This window comes from Schistocerca serialis, chromosome 4 (assembly GCF_023864345.2).
Source record: "Schistocerca serialis cubense isolate TAMUIC-IGC-003099 chromosome 4, iqSchSeri2.2, whole genome shotgun sequence".
NCBI lineage: Eukaryota > Metazoa > Arthropoda > Insecta > Orthoptera > Acrididae > Schistocerca > Schistocerca serialis.
The window spans coordinates 481,730,092-481,758,061 of NC_064641.1; the positions used below are offsets into that span (position 1 = coordinate 481,730,092).

Genomic DNA, 27,970 nt, shown 5'->3' on the forward strand with positions numbered 1-27,970 from the left:
TCTCTCAGGGAATGATGTCCCACAGAGTTTAGTTATATGCCATATAGGTTAAATTTTAGCATGATGTTCATGTAAGAAGTCTGACCTTAAGATCACATAGTAACCATTGCCTGTAAGAGGCAAAACTTCCATATACTCCCAGAAATATTCCCCCACTGCCCGAAAATACAGCATTGTTGACCCTAGTGAGTGCATGTCACTCCCACCTGTTCCAAATAATCTACATCATAGTGGGCACAACTTCCTTTTCCCCATGTGAGGTCCTCAAACACCTGCGAACCTATGTCCAATAAAGATTTATGTTTGTTTCCATCCACTAAGCAAACAAAGCAAAATTCTGCCCCTGCACACATTTTAGTTGTGCTAAATTTTACTGGGAGCACTGCTTGTTGAAGCCCTCATTACTGTTTAACAGTGGGTTACTATTTCCATTCCGCATCTCTTTAACATGCCCCTTATTAGACTTCTGTTTGCAGTTTTGTTCTTTTTGCCCTCTTTGTCCACATTTCCTCAACATGACCAACAGAATTCTCACCGAATGTGGCTCGACCACCAACAATGGTAACACTTGATTCCCACAAAAAATTCTCAGTTTACGGTTTTATGTGTGAGTATGATTTTAGTGTATAGTATCTGTTTTCAACAACTTCAAACAGTTGTTTTCAAAAGCTTCAAACAGTTCACTTTTTTCTGTAGGATATAGCCAAGTTCACAGATAAAATTTCTTAATTGATTAGAAGCCCACTTTCTGTGCATTACTAAAAATGTTATGCAAAATGTTGGCAGTGCTCCTAACGTGCATTTTGCTGTACATAACTTCAGAAATTTACCATTCAATTGTCACTATGATTGATGTTGTTATTGTTATAAGGGTTTGTATATCCTATAATCAGCATGCCAATCAGGCAAAATCACAGTGAGCATTGAGGCAATTACCCCAACGATGCTCCAGCTTGAAGATACCCATTGGGTAAAATGCTATGTTCTGCTGCACGAAGAAGTTCATAGCTGCCTGCTGTACATCCTTGCCCAACATGAATCATCAACCCTTCAAGGCCCTTTCTAAGGGACCAAAGGCATCATAAACATGTGGGAAGAGATTTGCATTATAGGGCACGTGCTCGAGTGTGTCCCACTTGAGTTGGCATAACTTCTGCGTTACGAATTTGAGATGTGGGGATGTGCGTTATCTTGAAGCAGCACGGAGCTTGGTGCATCATTCCACAACAATGATTTCTGACACACTTGCTGCCCATACAGTCTTTATTCTCCGATGGATGTCTACCAGTGTGTGTCCTTCAGCAGCTGAGAAAAGAATAACAGCATATTGATCCTGTTCGGACACATTTGGTAATAATGTTGTCATAGTTGATGTACATATCTGCATTTACAGCATGTGTATCTGAGGCATGAATCCCGCATTGATACCTTGCCTTCATGTCAGTGCTTATATACCGGCATCTGAATCGCACTATGTTACATATACGCTGCAGTAACGTCCTCACACTGAAATTTTTTGATCACCCCTTATATTTCTTTCCAAGTTTTTACACAAAATTTGATTGGGAGTAAGGCTTAGCTGACATTCTCTGATGCATCACTGCTAATAGGGACACATTCACCCTTATGCCATGGCTGGTTATGATTAGGTGGATGATATATATGATTTAAGTTATAGTTTTGTTTTGGCTGTCCTACTGTGGAATTTTCATTTGCATGACAGATCCAAGCATGAAAATCTTAGAGTTCCAGGATGTTGGGCAACAGTTGCTGCATCTTGATTGACACAAGAACAAATACAACCTCTGGAGGTGTAAGAACATGAGGTTAAGCATCTCTGGGCTCACCAATGAGTTTTATGGTGGCTTATTTGTGAGTGTGCACAAGCATGGAAGTCGTTTATGTAGAGTCTTCAGATGTGGTCAATTGTGAACCCCCAGTCAGAGAAACCAAGTAATGTACTGAAATCATCGTCTACACGTTGGAAGAATTTTGAACAGTAATTTGCATGCAAGGAAAGTCGTCCAAGATTGAAGTGGCATGATTTTATTACTGTGATTCAATAACACAGGTTAATTTAAAAAGAAAGAACAGATTTAAGTTGTTTATTACAGGCAAATTATGAAAAATAGAAACACATTGTGCATGTCACTAAATAGAGGAAGGTCAAAGCTTTGACAAAGCCACACTGTTGTTTGTAGCAACATGCTGACTGTATCACAAGAGAAATCATTTTGTGTGTTGGGATTTTGCATGAAGTCAGTCCATTTTTCAAGTGCAACAAGCATTCTGCCATCAATTCAGCTAGAAGCTGCCTCTGCGCAAGCGAATTTATGACTGGCATAAATAATTCTGGGAAGCTGGTTGCATATGCAAAGGGAAGAGCACTTATTGGCCACGCACTTTGGATGAAAATGTCGACCATATTGGTGATGTGTTCCCATGGAGCCCTTTGGAAGTCCACAAGATGGGCAGGCCATGAACTTGAACTTTCTAAAACAATGGTTGTAATAGAGGGAAACATTCCTCGTAGGAAAAATATATCTAAAAACAAAGATGATGTGACTTACCAATTGAAAGTGCTGGCAGGTCGACAGACACACAAACAAACACAAACATACACACAAAATTCAAGCTTTCGCAACAAACTGTTGCCTCATCAGGAAATAAGGAAGGAGAGGGAAAGACGAAAGGATGTGGGTTTTAAGGGAGAGGGTAAGGAGTCATTCCAATCCCGGGAGTGGAAAGACTTACCTTAGGGGGAAAAAAGGACGGGTATACACTCGCGCGCGCACACACACACATATCCATCCACACATATACAGACACAAGCAGACATATTTAAAGACAAAGAGTTTGGGCAGAGATGTCAGTCGAGGCAGAAGTGCAGGGGCAAAGATGTTGTTGAATGACAGGTGAGGTATGAGTGGCGGCAACTTGAAATTAGCGGAGATTGAGGCCTGGTGGATAACGGGAAGAGAGGATATATTGAAGAGCAAGTTCCCATCTCCGGAGTTCGGATAGGTTGGTGTTAGTGGGAAGTATCCAGATAACCCGGACGGTGTAACACTGTGCCAAGATGTGCTGGCCGTGCACCAAGGCATGTTTAGCCACAGGGTGATCCTCATCACCAACAAACACTGTCTGCCTGTGTCCATTCATGCGAATGGACAGTTTGTTGCTGGTCATTCCCACATAGAATGCGTCACAGTGTAGGCAGGTCAGTTGGTAGATCACGTGGGTGCTTTCACACGTGGCTCTGCCTTTGATCGTGTACACCTTCCGGGTTACAGGACTGGAGTAGATGGTGGTGGGAGGGTGCATGGGACAGGTTTTACACCTGGGGCGGTTACAAGGGTAGGAGCCAGAGGGTAGGGAAGGTGGTTTGGGGATTTCATAGGGATGAACTTAGAGGTTATGAAGGTTAGGTGGACGGCGGAAAGACACTCTTGGTGGAGTGGGGAGGATTTCATGAAGGATGGATCTCATTTCAGGGCAGGATTTGAGGAAGTCGTATCCCTGCTGGAGAGCCACATTAATCCCTGAAGCATTACACCAACAACCTGACAACAGCTTTCGCATCCCGCAACTACCCTCCCGACCTGGTACAGAAGCAAATAACCAGAGCCACTTCCTCATCCCCTCAAACCCAGAACCTCCCACAGAAGAACCACAATAGTGCCCCACTTGTGACAGGATACTTTCCGGGACTGGACCAGATTCTGAATGTGGCTCTCCAGCAGGGATACGACTTCCTCAAATCCTGCCCTGAAATGAGATCCATCCTTCATGAAATCCTCCCCACTCCACCAAGAGTGTCTTTCCGCCGTCCACCTAACCTTCGTTACCTTAGTTCATCCCTATGAAATCCCCAAACCACCTTCCCTACCCTCTGGCTCCTACCTTTGTAACCGCCCCCGGTGTAAAACCTGTCCCATGCACCTTCCCACCACCACCTACTCCAGTCCTGTAACTCGGAAGGTGTACACGATCAAAGGCAGAGTCACGTGTGAAAGCACCCACGTGATCTACCAACTGACCTGCCTACACTGTGACGCATTCTATGTGGGAATGACCAGCAACAAACTGTCCATTCGCATGAATGGACACAGGCAGACAGTGTTTGTTGGTGATGAGGATCACCCTGTGGCTAAACATGCCTTGGTGCACGGCCAGCACATCTTGGCACAGTGTTACACCGTCCGGGTTATCTGGATACTTCCCACTAACACCAACCTATCCGAACTCCGGAGATGGGAACTTGCTCTTCAATATATCCTCTCTTCCCGTTATCCACCAGGCCTCAATCTCCGCTAATTTCAAGTTGCCGCCACTCATACCTCACCTGTCATTCAACAACATCTTTGCCCCTGCACTTCTGCCTCGACTGACATCTCTGCCCAAACTCTTTGTCTTTAAATATGTCTGCTTGTGTCTGTATATGTGTGGATGGATATGTGTGTGTGTGCGAGTGTATACCCGTCCTTTTTTCCCCCTAAGGTAAGTCTTTCCGCTCCCGGGATTGGAATGACTCCTTACCCTCTCCCTTAAAACCCACATCCTTTCGTCTTTCCCTCTCCTTCCTTATTTCCTGATGAGGCAACAGTTTGTTGCGAAAGCTTGAATTTTGTGTGTATGTTTGTGTTTGTTTGTGTGTCTGTCGACCTGCCAGCACTTTCAATTGGTAAGTCACATCATCTTTGTTTTTTGATATATTTTTCTAAAACAATGCTTATATACGGAGCTTTACAAGCTGCAGCTACTGCAGCAGTTGTGCCCTGATGGCCATAACGGGAGGTATGAATTTGGCATTTCAGTTCCCGAGGATATGCCAGAGGACACTTGTTCCAAGTGACTCATGTTTTTGGATGAATTAACTTTTCATCCATTGGGGAAAATGAACTGCCATAATGTAAGAATTTTGCGAGTCACAAAATCCTGGTGTTGTTGTCGAACATGAAAGAGACTTGCCGAAACTGAATGTGTTTTGTGCTGTTTCTGTTCACAGCGTTTATGGACCCTTCTTTTTTGCAGAGGTAACTGTGACAGAATTCTATCTGGACATGCTGCAAAGTTTGTTGTTTACTCAACTTCACAAAGATTCCAGTGATTTCACGTTTATGCATGGCACCCACCTCCACTTTGACCTTGAGGTGCAGCATTATCTTAACATCACCATCCCACAGCGTTGGATTGGAAGAGGTGGACAAGATTTTGTTCATTATTTTTGGCCGCCTAAGTCACCAGACCTCACACCTTGCAATGTTTTCTGTGGAGGCACATAAAAGACAGAATCTTTGTCCCACCTGTGGCAGCTACTCTTCATGATCTGAGCTTTTTATTGGAAGCTGTTGATTCAATAAACAGGGACCTATTGATTCTTGTGTTGAATGAAATGGTGGACTACTGTTTCGATGTTTCTCTAGCATCACATGGAACTCATATTGAGTGTATGGTGGAGCTAATGTTGTATGTATGACTTAGTGTTTGGATGAATGTAAAACTTAGACCAGCCATCTGTCCAGTGACGTGCACAGTGTGTTTCTGTCTTTCACAGTTTCTTTTTGAATCATCCTACATCTTTTGACAAAGGATATAATAAAATAATGATGATGTAGAGTAGAATGGTGATGTGAGTAGAAACTGGTGAGAGTGTTCTCCATGTAACACAAAGTCTCATCACATGCTTATGCTCGTCTGGGACAATAAGCTTTACACCAATTCATTTAAACCCCTTCACTAGATATCGTTATTGATATTTTGTGATGGCTCTTTGCACATCTTTGGTATTATAACGTATATTTAAAGTATTTTTAATTGCCTTAACACTGGTGTGTAACATATGAAGATTGATTTTGAAGACATTATTACACTTAATTTATAATGTTAGTATTTGACTACTATGGATTAAACGTGACTAAATAGTGTGAAAAAATTGGAATTACAAAAAAATTGTTGATTTCAGGTTTACTTCAGTCAAAGTGATTTTCAAGCAGCAAAACAGACTTTGGTAAAAGCTTACAAAATGCATTCTCCTAATGAAAGTGATCAAAAGAATGTTGAGCGGTTGTTGAAAATAGGTGAGCTTCACTACAATTGATACTCTTCCTCTGAAGACTGTGTTCTATGAAAATGCTATGTGTACTTTGTTCGTGTAGATGATCAAAATGGAAAATGAAGTCATTTACATTATTTTGGATTCCACTATTTCATCTGAGTTAACATTTTTCCCTGTCTTTTCCATTAGCAATTGCTTTGTGCCGGACAGAAGAAAAACTTCGTGTATTAGAAGAAACTGATTTTGTAAACAGAAAGAAATTGTATGAGATAATGGGTGATGGATCAGTAGCAGTGAAAAACTTTGATGGGGCACTAATCTATTATCAGAAGATGTTGCAGGTAACAAATCATTTTTCTTATGACAATTGCATAATCAGATATAAAAGTCTTAACTTTGAAGTGAAACAATTACTTCCGAACAATCAATGAATGAAAGGAACAGGAAAAATCTGAGCTCACTCTGCACAACTGATGCTATAAAAAACAACTACATGTAGGCCGGCCTTATGTTTCTGCACCTATGTGGCAGACTTGTATCGCATGGGCTCACACTTTCCTTTTTACGTGAGTGGTCGCCTTAACCACTTTGGCTACCCATGCATGACTCAGGGCCAGACCCAAACTTCCGTTTGTTGTTGTTCCTACATTGCAACTTGTACCTATACACACATTATGTATGAAGGAACGTAGTATCATTCTTCTTTACAATGTAGGCACTGCAGTATCACCAGTATGTGTTATCTGTGAGCTAGTTCACCACACTGAATCTTCTTTGTTTTTGTCTGTGCAGTTAGATGAGCATATGGAAAATTTGAGTAGGTATAGATGGCTAGTCATTGTGCAGCAATTTTGATTGATTAATAAAAACAGTATTCAGGGATACTAGTTGAGATATTTAATTGTAAAAGTGATCTTACTTAAGTGTATAATTTGCAACACATCACAGTTTCATCAAAGCAGAATATTGCAATACACATTATCCATAAATGTGTGCAAACAGAATTTTTTCATGTCTCAAGCGCACCACACCTATACATTGTTTCAATTCAGACTGAACTTGTCCAAGCATGTACTCTGTTGGAACTGCTCTTGTGAGCTGCCACTACACAAGTCCGCTCAAAAATCTTTTGAAATTCTCAGATTCTTTTGAATAACAACCCATACGTCAGTTGTTTCATAAATGTAGAAGTTAATCATTTTTTATGTACTTTAAAAATAATGCTTTGTGATAATCTTTCTCCTCACACCTCATAGTTTACTATTATAGTTTCTGTGAATGTATGTAATAATTGTAGTATATTTTGGCAGTCACCTAAATATGATCTTGAAAACCTGGTTCCTTGCCTGTGAGTTATCTAAATGTCAACAAATGGTCTGTCCCGGCACAGTGTCCAATACATCTTTACCTCTTGCCCCCATAAAAATGGTTCTGTGATTTAATTTATCTCTGTATCAAAGAACATAAACACATGTGATGTGATCAGAAATGTCAAACATTCTCCCTTGACAAATACTTTTCCAGTTTGTAAGTTTCCAAATTGAATAGTTTCTGTTTGGTTGGGTGGAGGGAAAGCACCATGCTGAAGTTCCTTTGGACTTGAGGGTCACTTTTATGTTTGATTGTGGGGCAGACCTCACCAGACCGTGCCCAGAGATTGAGTATTGTGTGGTGTTCAACATTCATGTAGGCACAAATATCAGGTCACCATGTTAGTTAACAAATATTCAGTATACCTATTTCACAGCATTTTGTGGTAACTAGATGAGACATAAGGAAGAATGTATTACTTTATCTTTTTCAAATGTGAAAATCATGTATTTTGAGTCGCACACAAATGCAGTATAACAAGCTCTGATTGTTTCAGAAGGTTCATCCCATCGAGCTGCTGAAGGATATGAAGTATGAGGTGTAGTAGTAAAGTTGTAGTTACCATCTTCAAAAATAAAGTTAGTTAATTAGTTTTTTATCTGCTCTAAAACACATCTGCATTCCTACGTATTGAAATTTCCACACCACAGTACAGTAGCACTTCTTTAGACGAGCCAAAACAAAATGGTCCAGTCCACAGATAAAGTGGAGAACCATGCGATAATTCGTTTTTGGCAGTACCTAAAATGTTGCATCTGTGTTGGTCCAATCTGGGTGACTTCTTTAGTCTTCTTCAACATTCAGTTGTCCCCTAGGGATACTCTTAGTTTGATTGTGTGGTCCACTGTATGAGCTAAAAGGAATTTGGACTCAGGCCATTTCTGACATAGAGTACAATTGCAGCCTGATATGTTTTGGTCTCTCTTCAGCTCCCTTTGTCATTAGGAACTAAAATTTGTCTTCCACCTTTGTTGGCTTGGCTTCAAGTGTAATTCTAGGCAGGGGCACTTAAAAAGTCACTTCATACATGAACATAATTTTGTTGTACAAGAATATTTCACAATTACTCTCTATGATTACTTACTGTTACTATTGTGGCACCTATCCTCATCTGGCTTTGTCATATGTTGTAGAACTACACACAGAAACACAATAAATGTTTTTACCAAACCATATTATGAAAAGGTTAGTTAGTGCTCACTATATAGTGGAGATGCTGAGTCGCAGATAGGCACAACAAAAAGACTGTCAGAAAGTGAGCTTTTGGCCAGCAAGGCCTTTGTCAAAAGTAGACAACATACACACACATATAACCACACACTCGTGCAAACATAACTTACACACACATGACCAAGGTCGCTGACTTTTGAGCCCAGATTACAAACAGCAGTGCATGATGGGAGAGGCAAACGGGTTGTGGGGGTAGGGGTGGGGGACAGCAAAGCACTGCTTGGAGGAGTGCAGAGGGATGAGGTGGAGAGAGGGCAGGGCAACTTGATGCAGTTGGGAGGTAAGACGGAGGGTGGGGAGTAGCGGCAAAGGAGAGAAGTAAAAAGACTGAGGGTGCATGGGTAAAATAGAGGGCTGTTTAGCACTGTAATGGGGACAGGGAAGGGTTTCGATGGCTAAGGACAATGACTAACAGAGGTTGAGCCTGGGAGAGTTACGGGAATGTATGATATATTACAGTACGGGTTACCAGCTGACCAATTCAGAAAAGTTGGTCTTGGTGAGAAGGATTCAGTCAGTGAAATAAAGAACTTTGTGTTGGGTGGCGTGCTCAACAGTGGTGTGGTCCAGCTGTTTCTTGGCCACAGTTTCTCATGGCCATTCATGCGGACAGACACCTTGTTGGTTGTCATTCCCACATAGAATGCAGCACATTGGTTGCAGCTTAGCTTTTAGATCATGTGTGTGGTTTCACATGTAGCTTTGCAAATGATAGGATAGATGATGCTTGTGACCAGACTGTAGCAGGTGGTGGTGAGAGGACATATGAGACAGACCTGTCTATTACAAGGATGTGAGCCATGAGCCATGTGGCAATGGATTGGGAGCAGGGTTTTGTTCCAGGATGGACGAAGATATTGTGTAGGTTTGATGGGCGGCGGAATACTGCTGTGGGAGGGGTGTGAAGGTTTGTGGGTGCAACTTCCTTCATTTCAGTGCACGACGTGAGGTATTTGATACCCTGGTGGAGAATGCATTAATTAAGAAGTATCTAAAGTAAATAATTGTTAGGATTTGTCCTGTGGAGAATGTGATTCAGTTACTCCAGTCCTGGATGGTACTGAGTCACGAGGGGGATGCTCCTCTGTGGCTGTATTGCGGTACTTTGGGAGATGGCAGGTAACTGGGAGGTAAGGCATGGGAGGTCTGTTTTTTTACAAGGTGTGTGAAGACTTCAGTGAGGCTCTTTGTATATTTCGAGAGGGTCTGCTCGTCACTACAGATGTGACAGCCATGGGGTTACCAGCCTGTATGGAAGGGATTTCTGGGTGTGGAATGGGTGGCAGCTGTTGAAGTGGAGGTATTGCTGGTGGTTGGTAGGTTTAATGTGGACAGAGGTACTGATGTAGCCATCTATGAGGTGGAGGTCAAATTGAGGAAAGTGGCTTGTTGGGTTGAGAAGTACCACGTGAAGTGAATGGGTGAGAGGGTGTTGAGGTTTTGAAAGAATGTGGATACGGTGTCCTCACCTTTAATCCAGATCATGTCATCAATGAATCTGAGCCAGGTCATGGGTTTGGGATTCTGTGTTTCTTGAAAGGATTCCTCTAGATGTCCATGTTTCAGAAGGATTCCTCTAGATGACCCATGAGTAGATTGGCATAGGATGGTACCATGTGGATGCCCACAGCTGCCCCAGATTTGCGTGTAAGTAATGCCTCCAAAGGAGAAATAATTGTGGGTGAGGATATATTTGGTTATGGCAACTAGAAAGGGAGTTGTTGGTTTGGAATGCATTGGGCAGTGGGAAAGCTAGTGCTAAATATTGGTAATGCCACGGGCGTTACGGATGTTAGTGTAAATGGCGGTGGCATCAATAGTGACAAGCAGGGCGCCATGTGGTAAGGAACAGGAACTGTGAAGAGTTGGTGGAAGAAATGGGTGGTATCTTTTATATAGGGTGGTAGGTTGCTGGTAACAGGCTGAAGGTGTTGGTCTACGAGGACAGAGATTCTCTCAGTGTGAGCGCAGTAACTGGCCACAATGGGGTGTCCTGGATATTGGGTTTACAGACATTAGGAAGCATGTAGAAGGTACAAGTGTGGGGAATCGTAGGGTTGAGGAGAGAGATGGACCTCAGGGAGAGGTTCTGGGATGGGCCCAAAGATTTGAAGAGGGACTGGAGATACTGCTGGATTTCTGGAATGAGGTCACTGTGGCAGGGTTTGTAGGTGGATGAATCTGACAGCTGGCAGAGTCCTTCTGCCAGGTAATGCCTGCAGTTCAAAACAAACAGTGGTTTAGCCTTTGTCAGCAGATAGGATTATAAGATTGGGATCAGTTTTTAGGTGGTGGGTTGCAGTTCTTTCTGTGGATGTAAGGTTAGTTTGCATGTTGAGGGATTTTGGGAGTGACGATGAGCCAAGGTTCAAGGTTTAGAAATTCTGGAAAGTTTACAGGGGGTGATTTGGGGTCAGTGGAAGTGGATCATGGTTGGATGGAAGATTGAGTGAGTCAGGCAGGGTTCAACATTGGTCTTCGGTTGAGTGTGATTGGTGGGGTTGGTGGTGAACAAGTGTTTCCCCTGTAGGGACCAGGACAAAGAGAGGGTTTTTAACAAGTCTGCATGATTGGATTTGGGAGTGGGGCAAAAGGTGAGGCCTTTGGAAAGGACTGATATTTGGATGGGGCTAAGGCATTTGGGGGAAAGGTTGATTAATGTTTTTCGGGTCTGATTAGGTTCTGCATTCATTATGGTGGTGGGAGGAAGTTTTTGAAGGTGGAGTAAATGTAGTGGGTCTGCAAGACAGGATGTGGGGGGGGGGGGGGGTTTGAAAGTGGTTGTAGAGGTAGTGGATAATGGTAGTCCAAGGTGGGAGTAGGAAGCAAATAGGATGGAGAACTTTTTGAGGTGGTGTTGTGCATGTTCCCTAGTTCCTGGAGGGAAAGAGTTTGTGTGTGTTATGAGATCCAGGAATTTGAAATTGCATATCAGGAGAATTTTGTGGCTGGAGAGAAGGTATTGCAAGGAGGTTTGGATCTGATTGAAATGGTTTTTGCAGGACTGTGTTGGTGAGGGCTAAGGATTGGTGGGGTTTTGGGGTTTGAACAGATGGGGGTCATTGTGGAAGCGAGGGTTTCAGCTGGAGATAATTAATTAAATCTTAAGGCCATTTGAGGGGATTCCATCAGCCAGGCAACAATGCAGGAGCAGTATGTGGGACTGGGTTCCCCCTGCGGATAAGGAAAATTTTCTATATTGACGCAGTTGGAAGGGGCAAGGATCCCTTGTGGTCCAAAAAAAAAATCACAAAAATACACCCAAACGCATGGCAAAAGTCATGAAAAGGATGAAACCGATGAAGCAGAAGAAAATAGGATGAAATCTGAGGAAGTAGTCCGAGAGTGAAAGAAAAAAAACAACTGAAATTGACATGAAGACACTATGAGCTCAAATAAAAAAATAAATAAAAAGATTGAATATGGGCTTCAGGTCTGTGGGTGGATACTGTGAAGAAGTGGGATGGCAGATGGGACTAGATTAGATAAATTTAGTAGGTACGAACTGGAGTAGAGAGAAGGAGTGGGGGGGGGGGGGAGTAGTTCGTAAAATGGATACCAGCTTGTGTGGCGCAAAAAAGATACAGGAAATAGTACGCAAAAATATGTCGGAATGACGCAGGAAGAGTGATAAGTTTGAATGTGTAGGATTAATGGTATCAGCGGGAGTAATGTGAGACATGAGATGCTGCCCTAAAAATCAGCTCAGTCCTGTAGCCGTCTGTTGTTCGCGGCTGAGGCAGTTGATACAGTGTGGCTTGTAAAATGGATACCAGCTTGTGTGGCGCAAAAAAGATACAGGAAATAGTACGCAAAAATATGTCGGAATGACGCAGGAAGAGTGATAAGTTTGAATGTGTAGGATTAATGGTATCAGCGGGAGTAATGTGAGACATGAGATGCTGCCCTAAAAATCAGCTCAGTCCTGTAGCCGTCTGGTGTTCGCGGCTGAGGCAGTTGATACAGTGTGGCTTGTAAGTAGAACATGAAATGCTCTTTCTAATGTGACAAGAGAAACACTGGAAAGAAGAGAAAGAAAGATGGGCATGAGTAGAATAATGCAGTAGAAAATAGTAATAAAGGAAAGCAGCATTGGTTTATGGGATGGAAGCTGTCAGGCAAAAGCAGACAATGGAAAATCCAAGATGGAGTGTAACGGTATTATGAAAAGGATAGTTGCTACTCACCATATAGGGGAGATACTGAGTCACACATAGGCACAACGAAAAGACTGTCAGAAAGTGAGCTTTTAGCCAACATTGCCTTACTCGAAAATAGACGACACACACACACACACACACACACACACACACACACACACACACACACACACTGGCTGTTGAACCCAAACTGCAAACAGCAGTGCATGATGGGAAGGCAACCAGGTGGTGGGGATAAGGATGGCTGGGGCACTGAGTGGGAGGGTAGCAGGGCAGGGGTGGAGGACAGTAAAGTGCTGCTTGTGGGAGCATACAGGGATGAGGTGGAGAGGGGGTAGGGCACTTAGGTACAGTTGGGAGGTTAGACAGAGGGCAGGGGGTAGCTGCAAAGGAGAGAAGTAAAATGACTGAGGGTGCGTTGGTGGAATACAGGGCTGTGTAGTGCTGGTATGGCAGCTTGGAAGGGGCTCAATGGGTAAGGACAGTGACTAATGAAGATTGAGACCAGGAGGGTTACGGGAACATAGGGTATATTGAAGGGAGAGTTACCAGCTCCACAATTCAAAAAAGTCTGTGTTGGTGGGAAGGATCCAGATGGCACAGACTGTGAAACTATCAATTGTATTAGGCGGCATGTTTAACAACAGAGTGGTCCAGCTGTTTCTTGGCCACAGTCTGTCAGTGGCCATTCATGTGGACAGACAGCTTGTTGGTTGTCATACCTAAGTAGAATGCAGCATAGTGGTTGCAGCTAAGCTTGTTGATCACATACAGAATTCAGTACCTAAACAGGCCCAAAACTTAATCGTGAAACTTTCCTCCAAAAGCCTTATCCCTGCACAAGTATCAGTCCTTGCCAAAGGCCTCACCTTTTACCCCACTCCCAAATTCAGTCATGCAGGACTGACTCAGTTCATTCTTCCATCCAGCCATGATCCACCTCCGCTGACCCGAAATCGTCCCTTGTTACCTTCCACAATTTTTTAACCTCGAACCTTGCTTCACTTTCTCCAGATCCCTCAGCATGCAAGCTAACCATACATCCACAGAAAGAACCGCAATCCACCACCTAAAAACTGATCCTGACCTTATAATCCTACCTGCTGACAAAGCGTCATTGTTGTTTTGAACTGCAAGAATTGCCTGGCAGAAGAACTCCATCAGCTGTCAGGTTCATCCACCTACAAACCCTGCCACAGTAACCCCGTTCCAGAAAACCAGCAGGAGCTCCATTCTCCTGAAATCTTTTGGCCCATCCCAGAACCCTTTCCCTCCACAGTGCATCTATCGCCTAACCACTACCATTCCTTGCTCTCCTACCTTCTGCATGCCTCCTAAAGTCCGTAAACCCAACCATGTAGGATGCCTCATTGTGGCCCTTTACTATGCCACACTTAGAGATTCTCTGCCCTCGTAGACCAACACTTTCAGCCTATTACCTGCACCACAAACTTTTCTGAATTGCAGAGGTGGTAACTCGCTCTGTTATATATCCTATGTTTCCATAACCTCCCCTGCCCACAACCTTCATTAGTCAATGTCCTTACACATCGAGTCCCTTCCCTGTTCCCATTCCAGCACTACACAGTCCTTTTATCCACCAACACACCCTCAGTCATTTTACTTCTCTCCTTTGCCACTACTTCCTCTGTGTAACGTCCTGACTGCATTTAGTTGCCCTGTATGCTCCCAAAAGCAGCATTTTACTGTCCCACACTTCTACAGTGCTATCCCTCCCCCTCCCCCTCCCTGCCCTGGCCGTCCTTAACCAAACCACCCGGTTGTCTCTCCCATCATGCACTGCTATTTGCAGTTTGGGCTAAGCAGCCAGAGACTGGTCATGTGTGTGTGAGTTGCGTTTATATGTGTGTGTGTGTTTTTTTTTTTTGACGAAGGGCTTGTTGGCCAAAATCTCACTTTCTGACAATCTTTTTGTTGTGCCTATCTGCGAGTCAGCTACTGCCCTATACGGTAAGTTGCAACTATCCTTTTCATAAAATTGTTACATTCCGTCCTGGATTTTCTACTGTTTGATTTTACCAAACCATACTTTCAAGTTAAAATTTTGAACTTCACAAAAGACAATATTTATGTTACTGGTTGTGATGGTCCTTGTTGTGTTCACTTGTGTTCATGCTTCTTCTGGTACCTCATTGAAACTTTGTGTACAAAATCCCTCCTCCCTCCCTCCTTTGTGTGGTTTTTGGTAGAGGGTCAGGTTCGTTCCCTTTGTTTTTGCATATCTTATAGTTTAGTTTCTGTTTGATGTGGGTGTTAAGGCCATCTTGTACTGCTATTTGTTTAACTTGCGTGTAGTTCCAATACGAGAGAAGGAAAGTTGCTCCTCACCATATAGCGGAGATGCTGAGTCACGATAGGCACAATAAAAAGATTCACACAGTCAAAGCTTTTGGCCATTAAGGCCTTTGTCAGCAGTAGAAACACACACACACACACACACACACACACACACACACACACACACACACACACACACACACACACACGTAAACGCAACTTGCACACACACCTGCAGTCTCAGAGAGCTGGCGAACAGCAGCACCAGTGCATGATGGGAGTGGCGACTGGTTGGGGGTAAGGAGGAGGCTGTGGCAGGAGGGGGAGGGATAGTACGGTAGGAGTGGCGGAGAGTGAAGTGTTGCAGTTTAGATGGAGGGTAGAAGAGAAGGTGTGGAGGGGGGGGGTATGTAGCGGAAAGGAGAGAAACAAAAGAAATGAAAAGAAATCAAAAGACTGGGTGTGGCGGTGAAATGACGGCTGTGTAGTGCTGGAATGGGAACAGGGAGGAGGCTGGATAGGTGACGACAGAGACTAACGAAGGTTGAGGCCAGGAGGGTTACGGGAACGTAGGATGTATTGCAGGGAAAGTTCCCACCTGCGCAATTCAGAACAGCTGGTGTTAGTGGGAAGGATCCATATGGCACAGGCTGTGAAGCAGTCATTGAGATGAGGGATATCTTGTTTGGCAGCGTGTTCAGCAAGAGGGTGGTCCACTTGTTTTTTGACCACAGTTTGTCGATGGCCGTTCATGCGGACAGACAGCTCATTGGTTGTCATGCCTACATAGAATGCAGCACAGAGATTGCAGCTTAGCTTGTAAATCACATGACTGGTTTCACAGGTAACCCTGCCTTTAACGGGATAGGTGATGTTAGTGACCGGACTAGAGTAGGCGGTGGTAGGAGGATGTACGGGACAGGTCTTGCATCTAGGTCTATTACAGGGGTATGAGCCATGAGGTAAGGGATTCGGAGCAGGGGTTGTGTAAGGATGGCCGAGTATATTGTATAGGTTCGGTGGACGGCTCAATAGCACGGTAGGAGGGGTGGGAAGGATAGTGGGCAGGACATTTCTCATTTCAGGGCACGACAAGAGGTAATCGAAACCCTAATGTCACAACTGCTTGCTTTAGATTCATATGAGCAATTGCGAATGAGCTCATGTGCATGTGCAGTTGAGCCGCATGTGAGTAGTACCTTCTCCCGCTTCTGGATACAAAAGTGTAGCAGTTAGCTGTACATGCAATAGCAGCAAGCAGCCAGATGCTACCCGGAAAAAAGTTTACTTGCGTGCCTAAGCTGTCAGAATCACGCATGCGCAACAGGCCTGGATATAGGGGGTGGGGGCAAATTGGGGTATCAGCCCCTGGTGGCAATTCTGGGAGGGGGTGAAGGACTGTTTCACAAAGCGCCTAATATCCAGCGCACTTTGGTCTGTCGATTATTTACATGATTTTGTAACGCAACCTCGTTGAATAACAGGTAAGAAAGATTACGTATTATATTCTCGGTGTATCCAAGAAAATGAAATATTGGCAGAAAATTTTTTGCCAAAATGCTACACTGGTAAAGGCCAGTTGTAAAGTCCCTGACTAGCAGCCGCTAAAGTTCTCTTCTGGGAGTAGTGCGGAAAACGCGATGTACAAACACGTAATAACGCCTAACTGGAGAATACATGCGGGATAACTGAAACGGTGATTGTTGCAGGGTTAGTCAAGTTAACCAGAGAATTAGTTTTAACCCTGACAGGAATAGTTACAGAATTAGTGATGACAAGATAGTTTGTTAGAACGAGGAAGGAGAAGAAATGGGGACATCACACAAATTATGGAAGAATATGACAGTTCCAAATTTATATAAATATTTCGAACTACTACTTTTCGATCTCATGCTTCAGAAGCTAGAGTGTATGAATGAAATGTGTAACTATTTCCTAACATGAAACTTTTTGCTTATAGTTGGCCTAATAAGCATTTGATATTGCTACTTCATGATTATATTCTGCCGTGTTATAAAAATGACCATTTGTGGCAAACAGTGTTGTTTATTTAGTGTGTGTTACAATTGCTGCAATATTAGGCAGACCTATTTCATGTTATCTAGCAGACAGTGACAAAATACACGTAATCAGCTCGAGAAACCATGCCAGTCTTGGGGTACTATTCATATTAATAGCTTTTTCAGTATTAGGCAATGTCATTTGGTTTTTTCGTGTAGCAAAACGTTTGACGAACTTTGATGAGCTAATAGATTCTTTCCCAAAAGGAAAGCACGCCATGTAAAGCTGCACTAATGTTAGAGAGAACAGAAGTGCAAGGACTTAAGGATTGAAGAAATGTGTAATGTCTTGCTTTACTATTGTCTTTACTGGTTTTAGGTATCCTATATTTAATTTTATGTCAAATAATCCCATCCCGTACTTATTGTGAGTTTTTAAAACAGGGCCAGGTTGTCAAACCGGCTGACTGGGAGCAGGAGAGGCACCACAGGACATTTTAATTTCCACTGTTCTGAATATAGTTTGATGGCACCCACTACAAAATGGTACACGCTTGAGTTCCACAGAGTGAAATACAGTGATGTGTGATAGAAAAATGCTGTGTGAAGAGGCGTGGCACTCCACTTTGGCACGTTTAAGACCAAATAATATGTCTTACATTTCCTCAAACACACATGTTTTATGTATCAGACTCTTCAGAAAGATGTGCACTTCAAAATGGACATTTTCAAAAAGTCGATTTTTTAAATTTATGGTGTCCTACCTCAAACGCCTGAGGGGTGCCAGTCTCTAGTATTGCTCCGGTTCGGAAATATCATAGATCTGGGGCAGATCTACAGAGCAGCCTTAAGTTGTAATGGGGAGGTGAGTAGTCTCACGTGACCCGTGTTTACGTTTAGTGATTTTGCTGTTTCCTTTTCGTTTATTGCTCTCATGTCAAATAAAAACAAAACGGATTTCTGTGAGTGGGAGTTAAAATACATTCACATAATTATGGAAGGCTAAAATATGTTATTAGTTTTTGCCTCTGTATATGTCTGCTTGTGTCTGTATATGTGTGGATGGATATGTGTGTGTGTGCGAGTGTATACCCGTCCTTTTTTCCCCCCTAAGGTAAGTCTTTCCGCTCCTGGGATTGGAATGACTCCTTACTCTCTCCCTTAAAACCCAAATCCTTTCGTCTTTCCCTCCCCTTCCCTCTTTCCTGACGAGGCAACCGTTGGTTGCGAAAGCTAGAATTTTGTGTGTGTGTATGTGTTCGTGTTTCTATCGGTCTGCCAGCGCTTTCGTATGGTAAGTCACATCATCTTTGTTTTTAAATATATTTTTCCCGCGTGGAATGTTTCCCTCTATTATATGTATATAGCCTAAGCTACTTTAAATATAACTGATTTAATACCATTTTTCTACTAAATTTCACCTAGACATCGAGTGATGGTTGAGTGTGTCTGAATGTTGTCTTACTTTCATGACATAAATGTATCATAGATTATGAATTTAATTTTCGTATATATATAATGGAAATAAAGATGGTTGTCTTTTCTTTGTAATTAAAATAACCGAGACACAGGTGACATGTTGTAATAAAAAACATTCGAAACCTTATTCTTTTTCAATAATAAAATTATGGAAGACAGTACAGTAAGTGTAAACTCCCTGCATTTATTAGAAATAAATAAATAAATTAGGTGTATGTCAGGAATATGTAATGATTCGGCAGTGTGTAGATATTGTTAATTATCTTCATTGTGGCTTCTGAAGATCTCATGCTACACTAAATTAAAAAACTGGCCTGGAGATCCTAACATACACCACTCTCACATTATACTACTTTGTGTGTGTGTGTGTGTGTGTGTGTGTGTGTGTGTGTGTGTGTGCGTGCGTGCGTGCGTGCGTGCGTGTGCGCGCACACATACACTCCTGGAAATGGAAAAAAGAACACATTGACACCGGTGTGTCAGACCCACCATACTTGCTCCGGACACTGCGAGAGGGCTGTACAAGCAATGATCACACGCACGACACAGCGGACACACCAGGAACCGCGGTGTTGGCCGTCGAATGGCGCTAGCTGCGCAGCATTTGTGCACCGCCGCCGTCAGTGTCAGCCAGTTTGCCGTGGCATACGGAGCTCCATCGCAGTCTTTAACACTGGTAGCATGCCGCGACAGCGTGGACGTGAACCGTGTGTGCAGTTGACGGACTTTGAGCGAGGGCGTATAGTGGGCATGCGGGAGGCTGGGTGGACGTACCGCCGAATTGCTCAACACGTGGGGCGTGAGGTCTCCACAGTACATCGATGTTGTCGCCAGTGGTCGGCGGAAGGTGCACGTGCCCGTCGACCTGGGACTGGACCGCAGCGACGCACGGATGCACGCCAAGACCGTAGGATCCTACGCAGTGCCGTAGGGGACCGCACCGCCACTTCCCAGCAAATTAGGGACACTGTTGCTCCTGGGGTATCGGCGAGGACCATTCGCAACCGTCTCCATGAAGCTGGGCTACGGTCCCGCACACCGTTAGGCCGTCTTCCGCTCACGCCCCAACATCGTGCAGCCCGCCTCCAGTGGTGTCGCGACAGGCGTGAATGGAGCGACGAATGGAGACGTGTCGTCTTCAGCGATGAGAGTCGCTTCTGCCTTGGTGCCAATGATGGTCGTATGCGTGTTTGGCGCCGTGCAGGTGAGCGCCACAATCTGGACTGCATACGACCGAGGCACACAGGGCCAACACCCGGCATCATGGTGTGGGGAGCGATCCCCTACACTGGCCGTACACCACTGGTGATCGTCGAGGGGACACTGAATAGTGCATGGTACATCCAAACCGTCATCGAAACCATCGTTCTACCATTCCTAGACTGGCAAGGGAACTTGCTGTTCCAACAGGACAATGCACGTCCGCATGTATCCTGTGCCACCCAACGTGCTCTAGAAGGTGTAAGTCAACTACCCCGGCCAGCAAGATCTCCGGATCTGTCCCCCATTGAGCATGTTTGGGACTGGATGAAGCGTCGTCTCACGCGGTCTGCACGTCCAGCACGAACGCTGGTCCAACTGAGGCGCCAGGTGGAAATGGCATGGCAAGCCGTTCCACAGGACTACATCCAGCATCTCTACGATCGTCTCCATGGGAGAATAGCAGCCTACATTGCTGCGAAAGGTGGATATACACTGTACTAGTGCCGACATTGTGCATGCTCTGTTGCCTGTGTCTATGTGCCTGTGGTTCTGTCAGTGTGATCATGTGATGTATCTGACCCCAGGAATGTGTCAATAAAGTTTCCCCTTCCTGGGACAATGAATTCACGGTGTTCTTATTTCAATTTCCAGGAGTGTATTTATGCTCGTGTGTGTGCGCGCGCGCGTGCACACATTTATGCTCGTGTGTGTGCACGTGCGCTTGCTAATAATATATTTTCTTATTATCGTAATATTTTCATGCTCATTCTATGATGAATTTACCTTGTTTTTTGTTTTCAATATCTGCTGCAACTGTATGGCTTGTTTTGCTGTAGGACACACAAAACCTCTATCATTTGTGTTTTCCAGTGTGCTGAAGCAATAGGAGATACAGAAGCAAGTATTGCAGCAATTTATGTGTCTTTATCACAGACATATAAAGATAAAAAAGAATATGACAAGGCACTGGAGTTCAGTCACAAGGAGCTACAGTTGTGGCATTCTAACCCTGCAGAGGTAGGTTTGTAATATTTTGTCGTTGATCTAAATTTCTGGTATTGGCAGAATTTTTTGTGAACTATTTAAAAATAACTATATTTGTGTAATGATTGCAGTAAGTTGGTGAAATACAGTTTACACATTCCTGACCTTATTGAATATTAAGTACTGAACTGAATTTTGGTGGGGATTATCACATTAACTTCATGTTATGCAACTGAAGAGCTCTGCGTACAATGAAGCTAATTTATCCCAGCCGTATTTTCTTTTGTTTCTATTCACAAACTGTGCAGCTACGTGTATTCCAGTGTAAAATTCGGAAGCTACTTTCCAGATGGCAGCATCGAATTTTTTTTATGCTGCATGTAATAGTTTTGATATAAACAAAGTGATTACAGAAAAAGTAATCCATGTTCTTACTAGAGATATTACTGCTCAAAACTAGAAAAAAAAGTCCTACAACCATGAGTCGGGAAACAAATACTTGTTGATGTATGGGCTATGCTATTCTACAATAACCAGGCTACTGAAGTTTCTTGATGTGGTTAACACTCATTCTTGCACAATGTTTTGGTCTCTTCCTCAAAGAATCACAAACTTTTGTGAAAACTCCAACCTGCTCTTGTAGGGAAACATCACCAGCTCAACCTCTATTTTAATGAGAAGAAAGTTCACTTGCAAGTTATTGGCCCCAGCAACCTTTAAACTGTTTTAACTAAAAAAGAGAGGTAATAGTTCTATCTGGCAATGTCATATTTCCCAACATTCTTCAGCAACAAATCATACCAAATACGATGGGGTTTTGGAGAGATTTTTAATGTGGTGTATCAATTAAATTGCACATTTTTGCAGTATGGAAGCATAAATACATAAGCCACTGAGCACTGAAACTTCACTAAATCAACATGGTACCCGCTCAGTTTGCATCTGTAGCTAATTACTATACAGGAAGTGTGACGTCATGCGGAAGTGCTTCTCACACTAAATTAGAACAGTGAGAATGTTTATTTAAATACAATATTATGGCGGCAGCGGCTTGATCTGTTGTGTAGTCCAAGATCTAAGTTAGGTTGAAAGGTGGTTATTAGGTTGTATGTTGCCATGAGATAACATTGTGCAAATCCCACAATATTTCATTAAAGCAACTTACAACATCTTCAGGTGATTGCTGTAGTCACAGATACAGCAGTGTCTTGTTGCAGTGACCTGCAACCAAATGAAGATATCGAACAGTTGCTTCAATGACATATTTTGCTTCTTGCACAATGTTATCCGATGGTAAACCTGAGAAGTTTGTTAGCATCAGATCCGCCAGGAAAGTGTGGTAAGTCACATTGGTGAACACAATTATGTGATCCTAGAAGAAGCAATGATACCACTCATGCAGCATGATTTAAATTCTTCCATCTGTCAATATGTGACGACTGTGATATTTGTATTACATCAGAAATAGTGTGCTGACAGTGGCTGATAGCGGCAAATCAAGCAGATGCTGTGTTTATTTATACATTTGCAAAACTGAAGTGCTGTATTTATGGTATCATATTCATACCTGTGCACTGCAGAAATATGCGGTTTAATTGCTGTACCGCATGAAAGATCTCTTGAAAACACTTATTCATTTATACAATTTGTTGTGCAAAATGTCAGGAAATGTAGCGGTGACAAAAAATGTTATGGGAACAGAGTTCGTTCACAGTATGACATTTTCGTTTGACATCACATCTAGAGCCATAGCTCTTTACACATGAGTTAATGATCGTAGGAAGCTTATACACGAACTTCATCTATGGGGAAAAAAGTCGAACTCCAACTTCAACATTCAGTAACTATCAGTTACCAATATTAGTGAACTACTGCCCACAGATTTATGGTATTTTTGTACAGGAATAAGGATATTCAAAATTTTATGAAATTTTATAAAAGTTGCTGATTTTGCATTATACTTATTAAAAGCCACCAACTTCATGTTATCGTCAATGTGTATTTTTTCCTGTTCCTAGGAATAAGTGCAAAATGTAAAATGTATTTTCATCTGATAGGCAATATTTTGCTTGTCACACACATGTAAATCTACATACTCTGAACTGCAAAATGTATTCCTAGAATACTGTAGCCGTGTTTAATAAAACACAAAACATTTTAAAACACTTACTAACCTACATCACATTACTGCACTGAAGATATGTTGAATCCTATTTTATGTAACATTCGCATTATGTGATGTTATTAAAATCGCATGCATCAATGTTTCTATTGAGAAAAGTATCTGCTCCTTTTAAATTGAACTTTGTTTATAGTGAGTCTTTTTATGGATGCTGGCAAGTTATGGGATGTGTGTGTTCGTGCTGGTTTGAAAAAGATAGATTATTTATAACGAATTTCATGAAGGAATAAAGATGTCAAGAGGTTGTAGTCAGTGTCCCCAGTTCTGAACAGTCTTGTGCCAACATTCCTGACTTCGCACTGCAATTAATTGGTATTACATGATTTTGGGCTCTGAAAAGTGTACCTTGGCTAGGTTAGTTATTCCCCAAAAATGATACAGTACGACATCAAGGAATAAAAGTAAGCAAATTATGCTAGCTTTTATATTTTTGTATCACATTTGCCTGACAACATCCACTTTGCAAATAAAGATTTGTTTACCAACAGTTTTCAGTGTGTTCCTTCCACCTGAGTTTATTATCAAGTTGTAATCCCGGGAATTTAACAGCATCAGCCTCTCCTATCAGCTTGTAGTCAGATTTTAAACACATGCATGAGGAAATCGCTTAAAAGTTCAGTACTACATATAGTGTGCATTTTCAAAGTTTAGTGACAAAGCATTGGCTAAGAACCACTTATTAATGTCCATAAAAATTTCGTAAGCCACTCCTTATAAAATTATACTTGATTTGCTATTTATTTCAAAGTTCGTTTTATCTCAAAAAAAAAAAAAAAACTAACTTTATAAAAAAAAGTCTTTAAAACAACATGTTTAAGCTGCATATGAATTATTTATTGCTAAGCAACTGTTCAGGACTAGCTCATCGTTAGATATTTGACAGGGGCTATAATAAACAGAATTAGATGGTTAGTCGTGTCACCACATAATGAAAGAAAACAATAAAAGTAACCATGCCTGCACTGTCACTTTTCTCATGTCCAAGGCATCATGCATACTGCTAGCATTACTGATTTGAAACTTTCTGCCAGATTAAAACAGTTTGCCAAACCAGTGCGCTCCTAGGAACTTCATCTTCCATGGGCTGGTTTTTACTGACTGAGCAATGTAAGCTCAACTCATTACCCTCCCTCAAAGTTGTACTGCTGCTAGTACCTTTCTCCTCTCTCCCATAGAAAGTGCTTGCACACGAAAGCGAAGGTCTCAGGTTTGACAGGCAGTATGGCATGCAATTTCAACCTGCGAGGGAGTTTCACATGCTAACTTGTGAAAGTCATGAGATCAAACTAACCATTCATGCTGTCTTCACTAAAAGATCAACTGTACTCAATCCGTGTTCTGATAGTCTGCGGTGTATATTGACGCAACTCTCATCACAAACAATGGATGACTTGTCTATTCTCTCAGCGTATGATAAAAGACAAAAACATCTCCCTTAAATCAGTTGACAGAAAAGGAAAAGTGTTTAAAATTACTCTTTGTAATAAACTTCAGTTCAGTATGTGCAAAATACATCAATATTAGCAAAACCCCACTCAAATCTTAGCTGTACAACCTGCTATATAGCATTACTAAATGTAAACTCAGAAGCACGTAAACACCTTATGAAGTAAAACAAAGTTTTGCTGTATTATATGCGTGTTGTGCCTAGCCATCATACTAACTCTACAAAATTATGTGGATTGTTAAAAATTAGGGTACATTTTTAGTAACATACACATACAGATCTGTACCTTAATACCCCATCAGTCCAAAAAGTATTGAGACTGGATGTATAAAAAAATAGAGAAAAATGAATTACAATGGACAAACTTTCATGCAGCCAATTGAAACTGACAGAAAACACCTTCTTTGGGGTATTATTTAACTCACACATCACATTGGCCTGAATGTCCGTCATGTGAATCTTGCACTTCATCATTTTGTGGTAGGTTCATATTGTTAACACCAAGTCTTGTCATTCATGATGATTTTTTCCAGCGAAGAACAGTCCACACCTTACGTATCAGTCAAGTCACGGTAGGTGTTCGTGCATCGTTGTTTTAATTCTAGAGTGCAGACTTGCCCCTTTTCAAAACATTCTGGATAATGTCTTGAGTACTTGATTTAGAGATTGTAAATATGTCTCATTAATAATAATTGCTTTTTTGACATAAGACGACAAAAATGTGACAAAAAGATGATGCTGTAAGCATCAGAATATGCACACCAGCAGACTTGCAGCACATATCTATTCCGTAGTTTGCTTCCAAAATGCCCAGTATAACTATTTCCATGAAGGATCATGCACTGCAGTAGAACTCTTTTAAAAGAACTGTGAATGTTTGTCATGTCTGCTAGGGATCTGGATGATGTTTGGTTTGTGGGGCACTCAACGGTGCAGTTTCAGCGCTCGTACAACGTCCCAATCCTTACACAGTCCAATCTCGCCACATTGATGAATGATGATAAAATGATGAGGAAAACCCAGTCCCCAGACAGAGAAAATCTCCAACCTGACTGGGACTCAAATCTGGGACCTTGGATCCAGAGGGCTAAGGGTCGGGAGAAAATGGTTACAGAATTCGAAAACACAGCTTCTTTTGAAGAGCAAGAAGTTGATCCGATGTCTGTCAAAGATGTAGCCACAGCATTGCAGGAGGGGTCGAGTGGTGGTGTGCAAATGTGCAGTGCACAGGGAATTGACAGATTATTGGACATGCATGTGAGCATGGTGCATAAAATCCTATGAAACACCCTACATTGCTATCCATTCAAGATCACCAATGTTCAGGAGTTGATTCCTGCTGACCTGCAGGCAAGATAAATGTTGGCTCTGGAATGCTTACTCACATGGAAATGGGCATTGAATGGGCATGAAACATTCTGTGGACAGACAAAGCACTTTTCTATCTTCAAGAACACGTCAATATGCAGAATTGCAACAGAAAATCTGTGTGGTATCACTTATTTTGCAAAGGCGACTGGTACGGGTTGGTGGCATCGTTTATTGTAGGACCATATTGTTTTTTAAGGATATGAGTCCTATGAGTCTTGTTACCTGTAGCATCACTGGTAAATGCTACGCGAGTCTTTTGCGCACCGACGTCATTCCATCCCTTCAACAGTGTGATGTGTAGATAAGATCATTTTTATGTGAGATGGCACTCCTTCACACATCACAAAGCCAGTGAAGCAGCTGCTGTGGGGCATTTCGGAACTGGTACAGTTATCAGCTGTCATTTCCCTAATGACCATCCCGATCACCTGATCTTAATCTGTGTGACTTCCAGCTGTGGGGTTATCTGAAAGATAAGAAGGGAAGTGTGATAGCACCAGTGTTGTTCTCTATACACATAAAGGATTTGGCAAACGGTGTGGGCAGCAGTCTGCAGTTGTTTCCTGATGTTGCTGTGGTGTATGGTAAGTTGTAGAAGTTGAATGACTGTAGGACGGTACGAGAAGACTTATACAAAATTTCTAGTTGGTGGGATGAATGGCAGCTAGCTCTAAATGTGGGAAAATGTGAGTTAATGTGGATGAGTAGGAAAAACAAACCTGTAATGTTCAGATACAGCATTAGTAGTGTACTGCTTGACACAGTCACATCATTTAAATGTTTGGGTGTAATGTTGCAGAGCAGTATGAAATGGAAAGAGCATGTGAAGACTATGGTAGGGAAGACGATTGGTCGACTTAAGTTTATTGGGAGAATTTTAGGAAAAAGTGATTCATCTGTAAAGAAGGCAGCATGTAGGAGGCTTGTGCAACCTATTCTTGAATACTGCTCGAGTGTTTGGGATCCGTACCAGGTGGGAGTGAAGGAGGACATCGTAGCAGTTCGTAGGCGGGTTGCTAGATTCGTTACCAGGAGGTTCGAACAAAATGTAAATGTTATGGAGATGCTTCAGGAACTCAGACGGGAATCCCTGGAAGGGAGGTGACATTCTTTTCAAGGAACACTATTGAGAAAATTTAGAGAACCAGCATTTGAAGCTGACTACCAAATGATTCTACTGCTGCCAACATACATTAATCACTTAAACAGTCAGACAAAAACCTCTTTCATATACTTTAAGCCGAACTTTACGTAATTATTGTAACAAACTCTCAGTGTGTCTTATCTTTCACTTTAATATTCCTTGTCCTGCTTGTACTTAACCGTTTTGATTCACTGCGTAATCTTTAACCTTTTTATTTTTTGAGACTCAAAGATTCTGTTATCGTATTTTCAAGTTATGTTATATGGGGAGAAATGATAACATGAGACACCAATTTTTCCTTTATCATGCACAGGGCCTGAGCTTCATTTGAAGACCATATATGTCTGCTTGTGTCTGTATATGTGTGGATGGATATGTGTGTGTGTGCGAGTGTATACCCGTCCTTTTTTCCCCCTAAGGTAAGTCTTTCCGCTCCCGGGATTGGAATGACTCCTTACCCTCTCCCTTAAAACTCACATCCTTTTGTCTTTCCTTCTCCTTCCCTCTTTCCCGATGAAGAAACCGTTGGTTGCGAAAGTTGAAATTTGTGTTTGTGTTTGTTATTGTCTCTATCAACGTACCAACGCTTTCGTTTGGTAAGTTACAGAATTTGACACTTTGATAAAAAGTTGAGGCGACTTACGTACGTAATGCCACGTACGTATACCACTCACACAACTTTTAAATTTTGGGGCATTACAACCTCCCCTCCCCCCTCCCAGAAAAAAAAAAAAATTCCACACCAATATCCTTAATATCGGTTGAAACTATTCCAGGCTCAAATATCATAAATTTCCTTTGTAACCAAAAAGCTTATGTTCACGAATCAGCATGGTGTTAGAAAGCATCGCTTATGCAAATCTTAGCTTGCCCTTCTGAACTATGGATGAAGGGCAACTGGGAGGTTCCATATTTCTAGATTTCTGAAGAGCATTTGACCCAATGCTCCACTGCAGACTATTAATGAAGGTATGGGTATATGGAATTAGTTCCCAGGTATGTGAGTGCCTCAAAGACTTCTTAGGTAATGGAACCCAGTATAT

At 42.3% G+C, this 27,970-nt stretch overlaps 1 protein-coding gene across 3 annotated transcripts in view; it reads left to right on the forward strand.

Moving 5' to 3' along the window:
- LOC126475169 (tonsoku-like protein) overlaps nt 1-27,970 on the forward strand; it is a 271,206-nt gene that overhangs the window by 75,414 nt on the left and 167,822 nt on the right. For all 3 annotated transcript variants that reach the window (XM_050102799.1, XM_050102798.1, XM_050102797.1), the window contains 3 exons: nt 5,966-6,080; nt 6,248-6,399; nt 20,670-20,816. In XM_050102799.1, the coding sequence (XP_049958756.1) occupies nt 5,966-6,080; nt 6,248-6,399; nt 20,670-20,816 (414 nt within the window). The remainder of the gene's footprint in view (nt 1-5,965; nt 6,081-6,247; nt 6,400-20,669; nt 20,817-27,970) is intronic.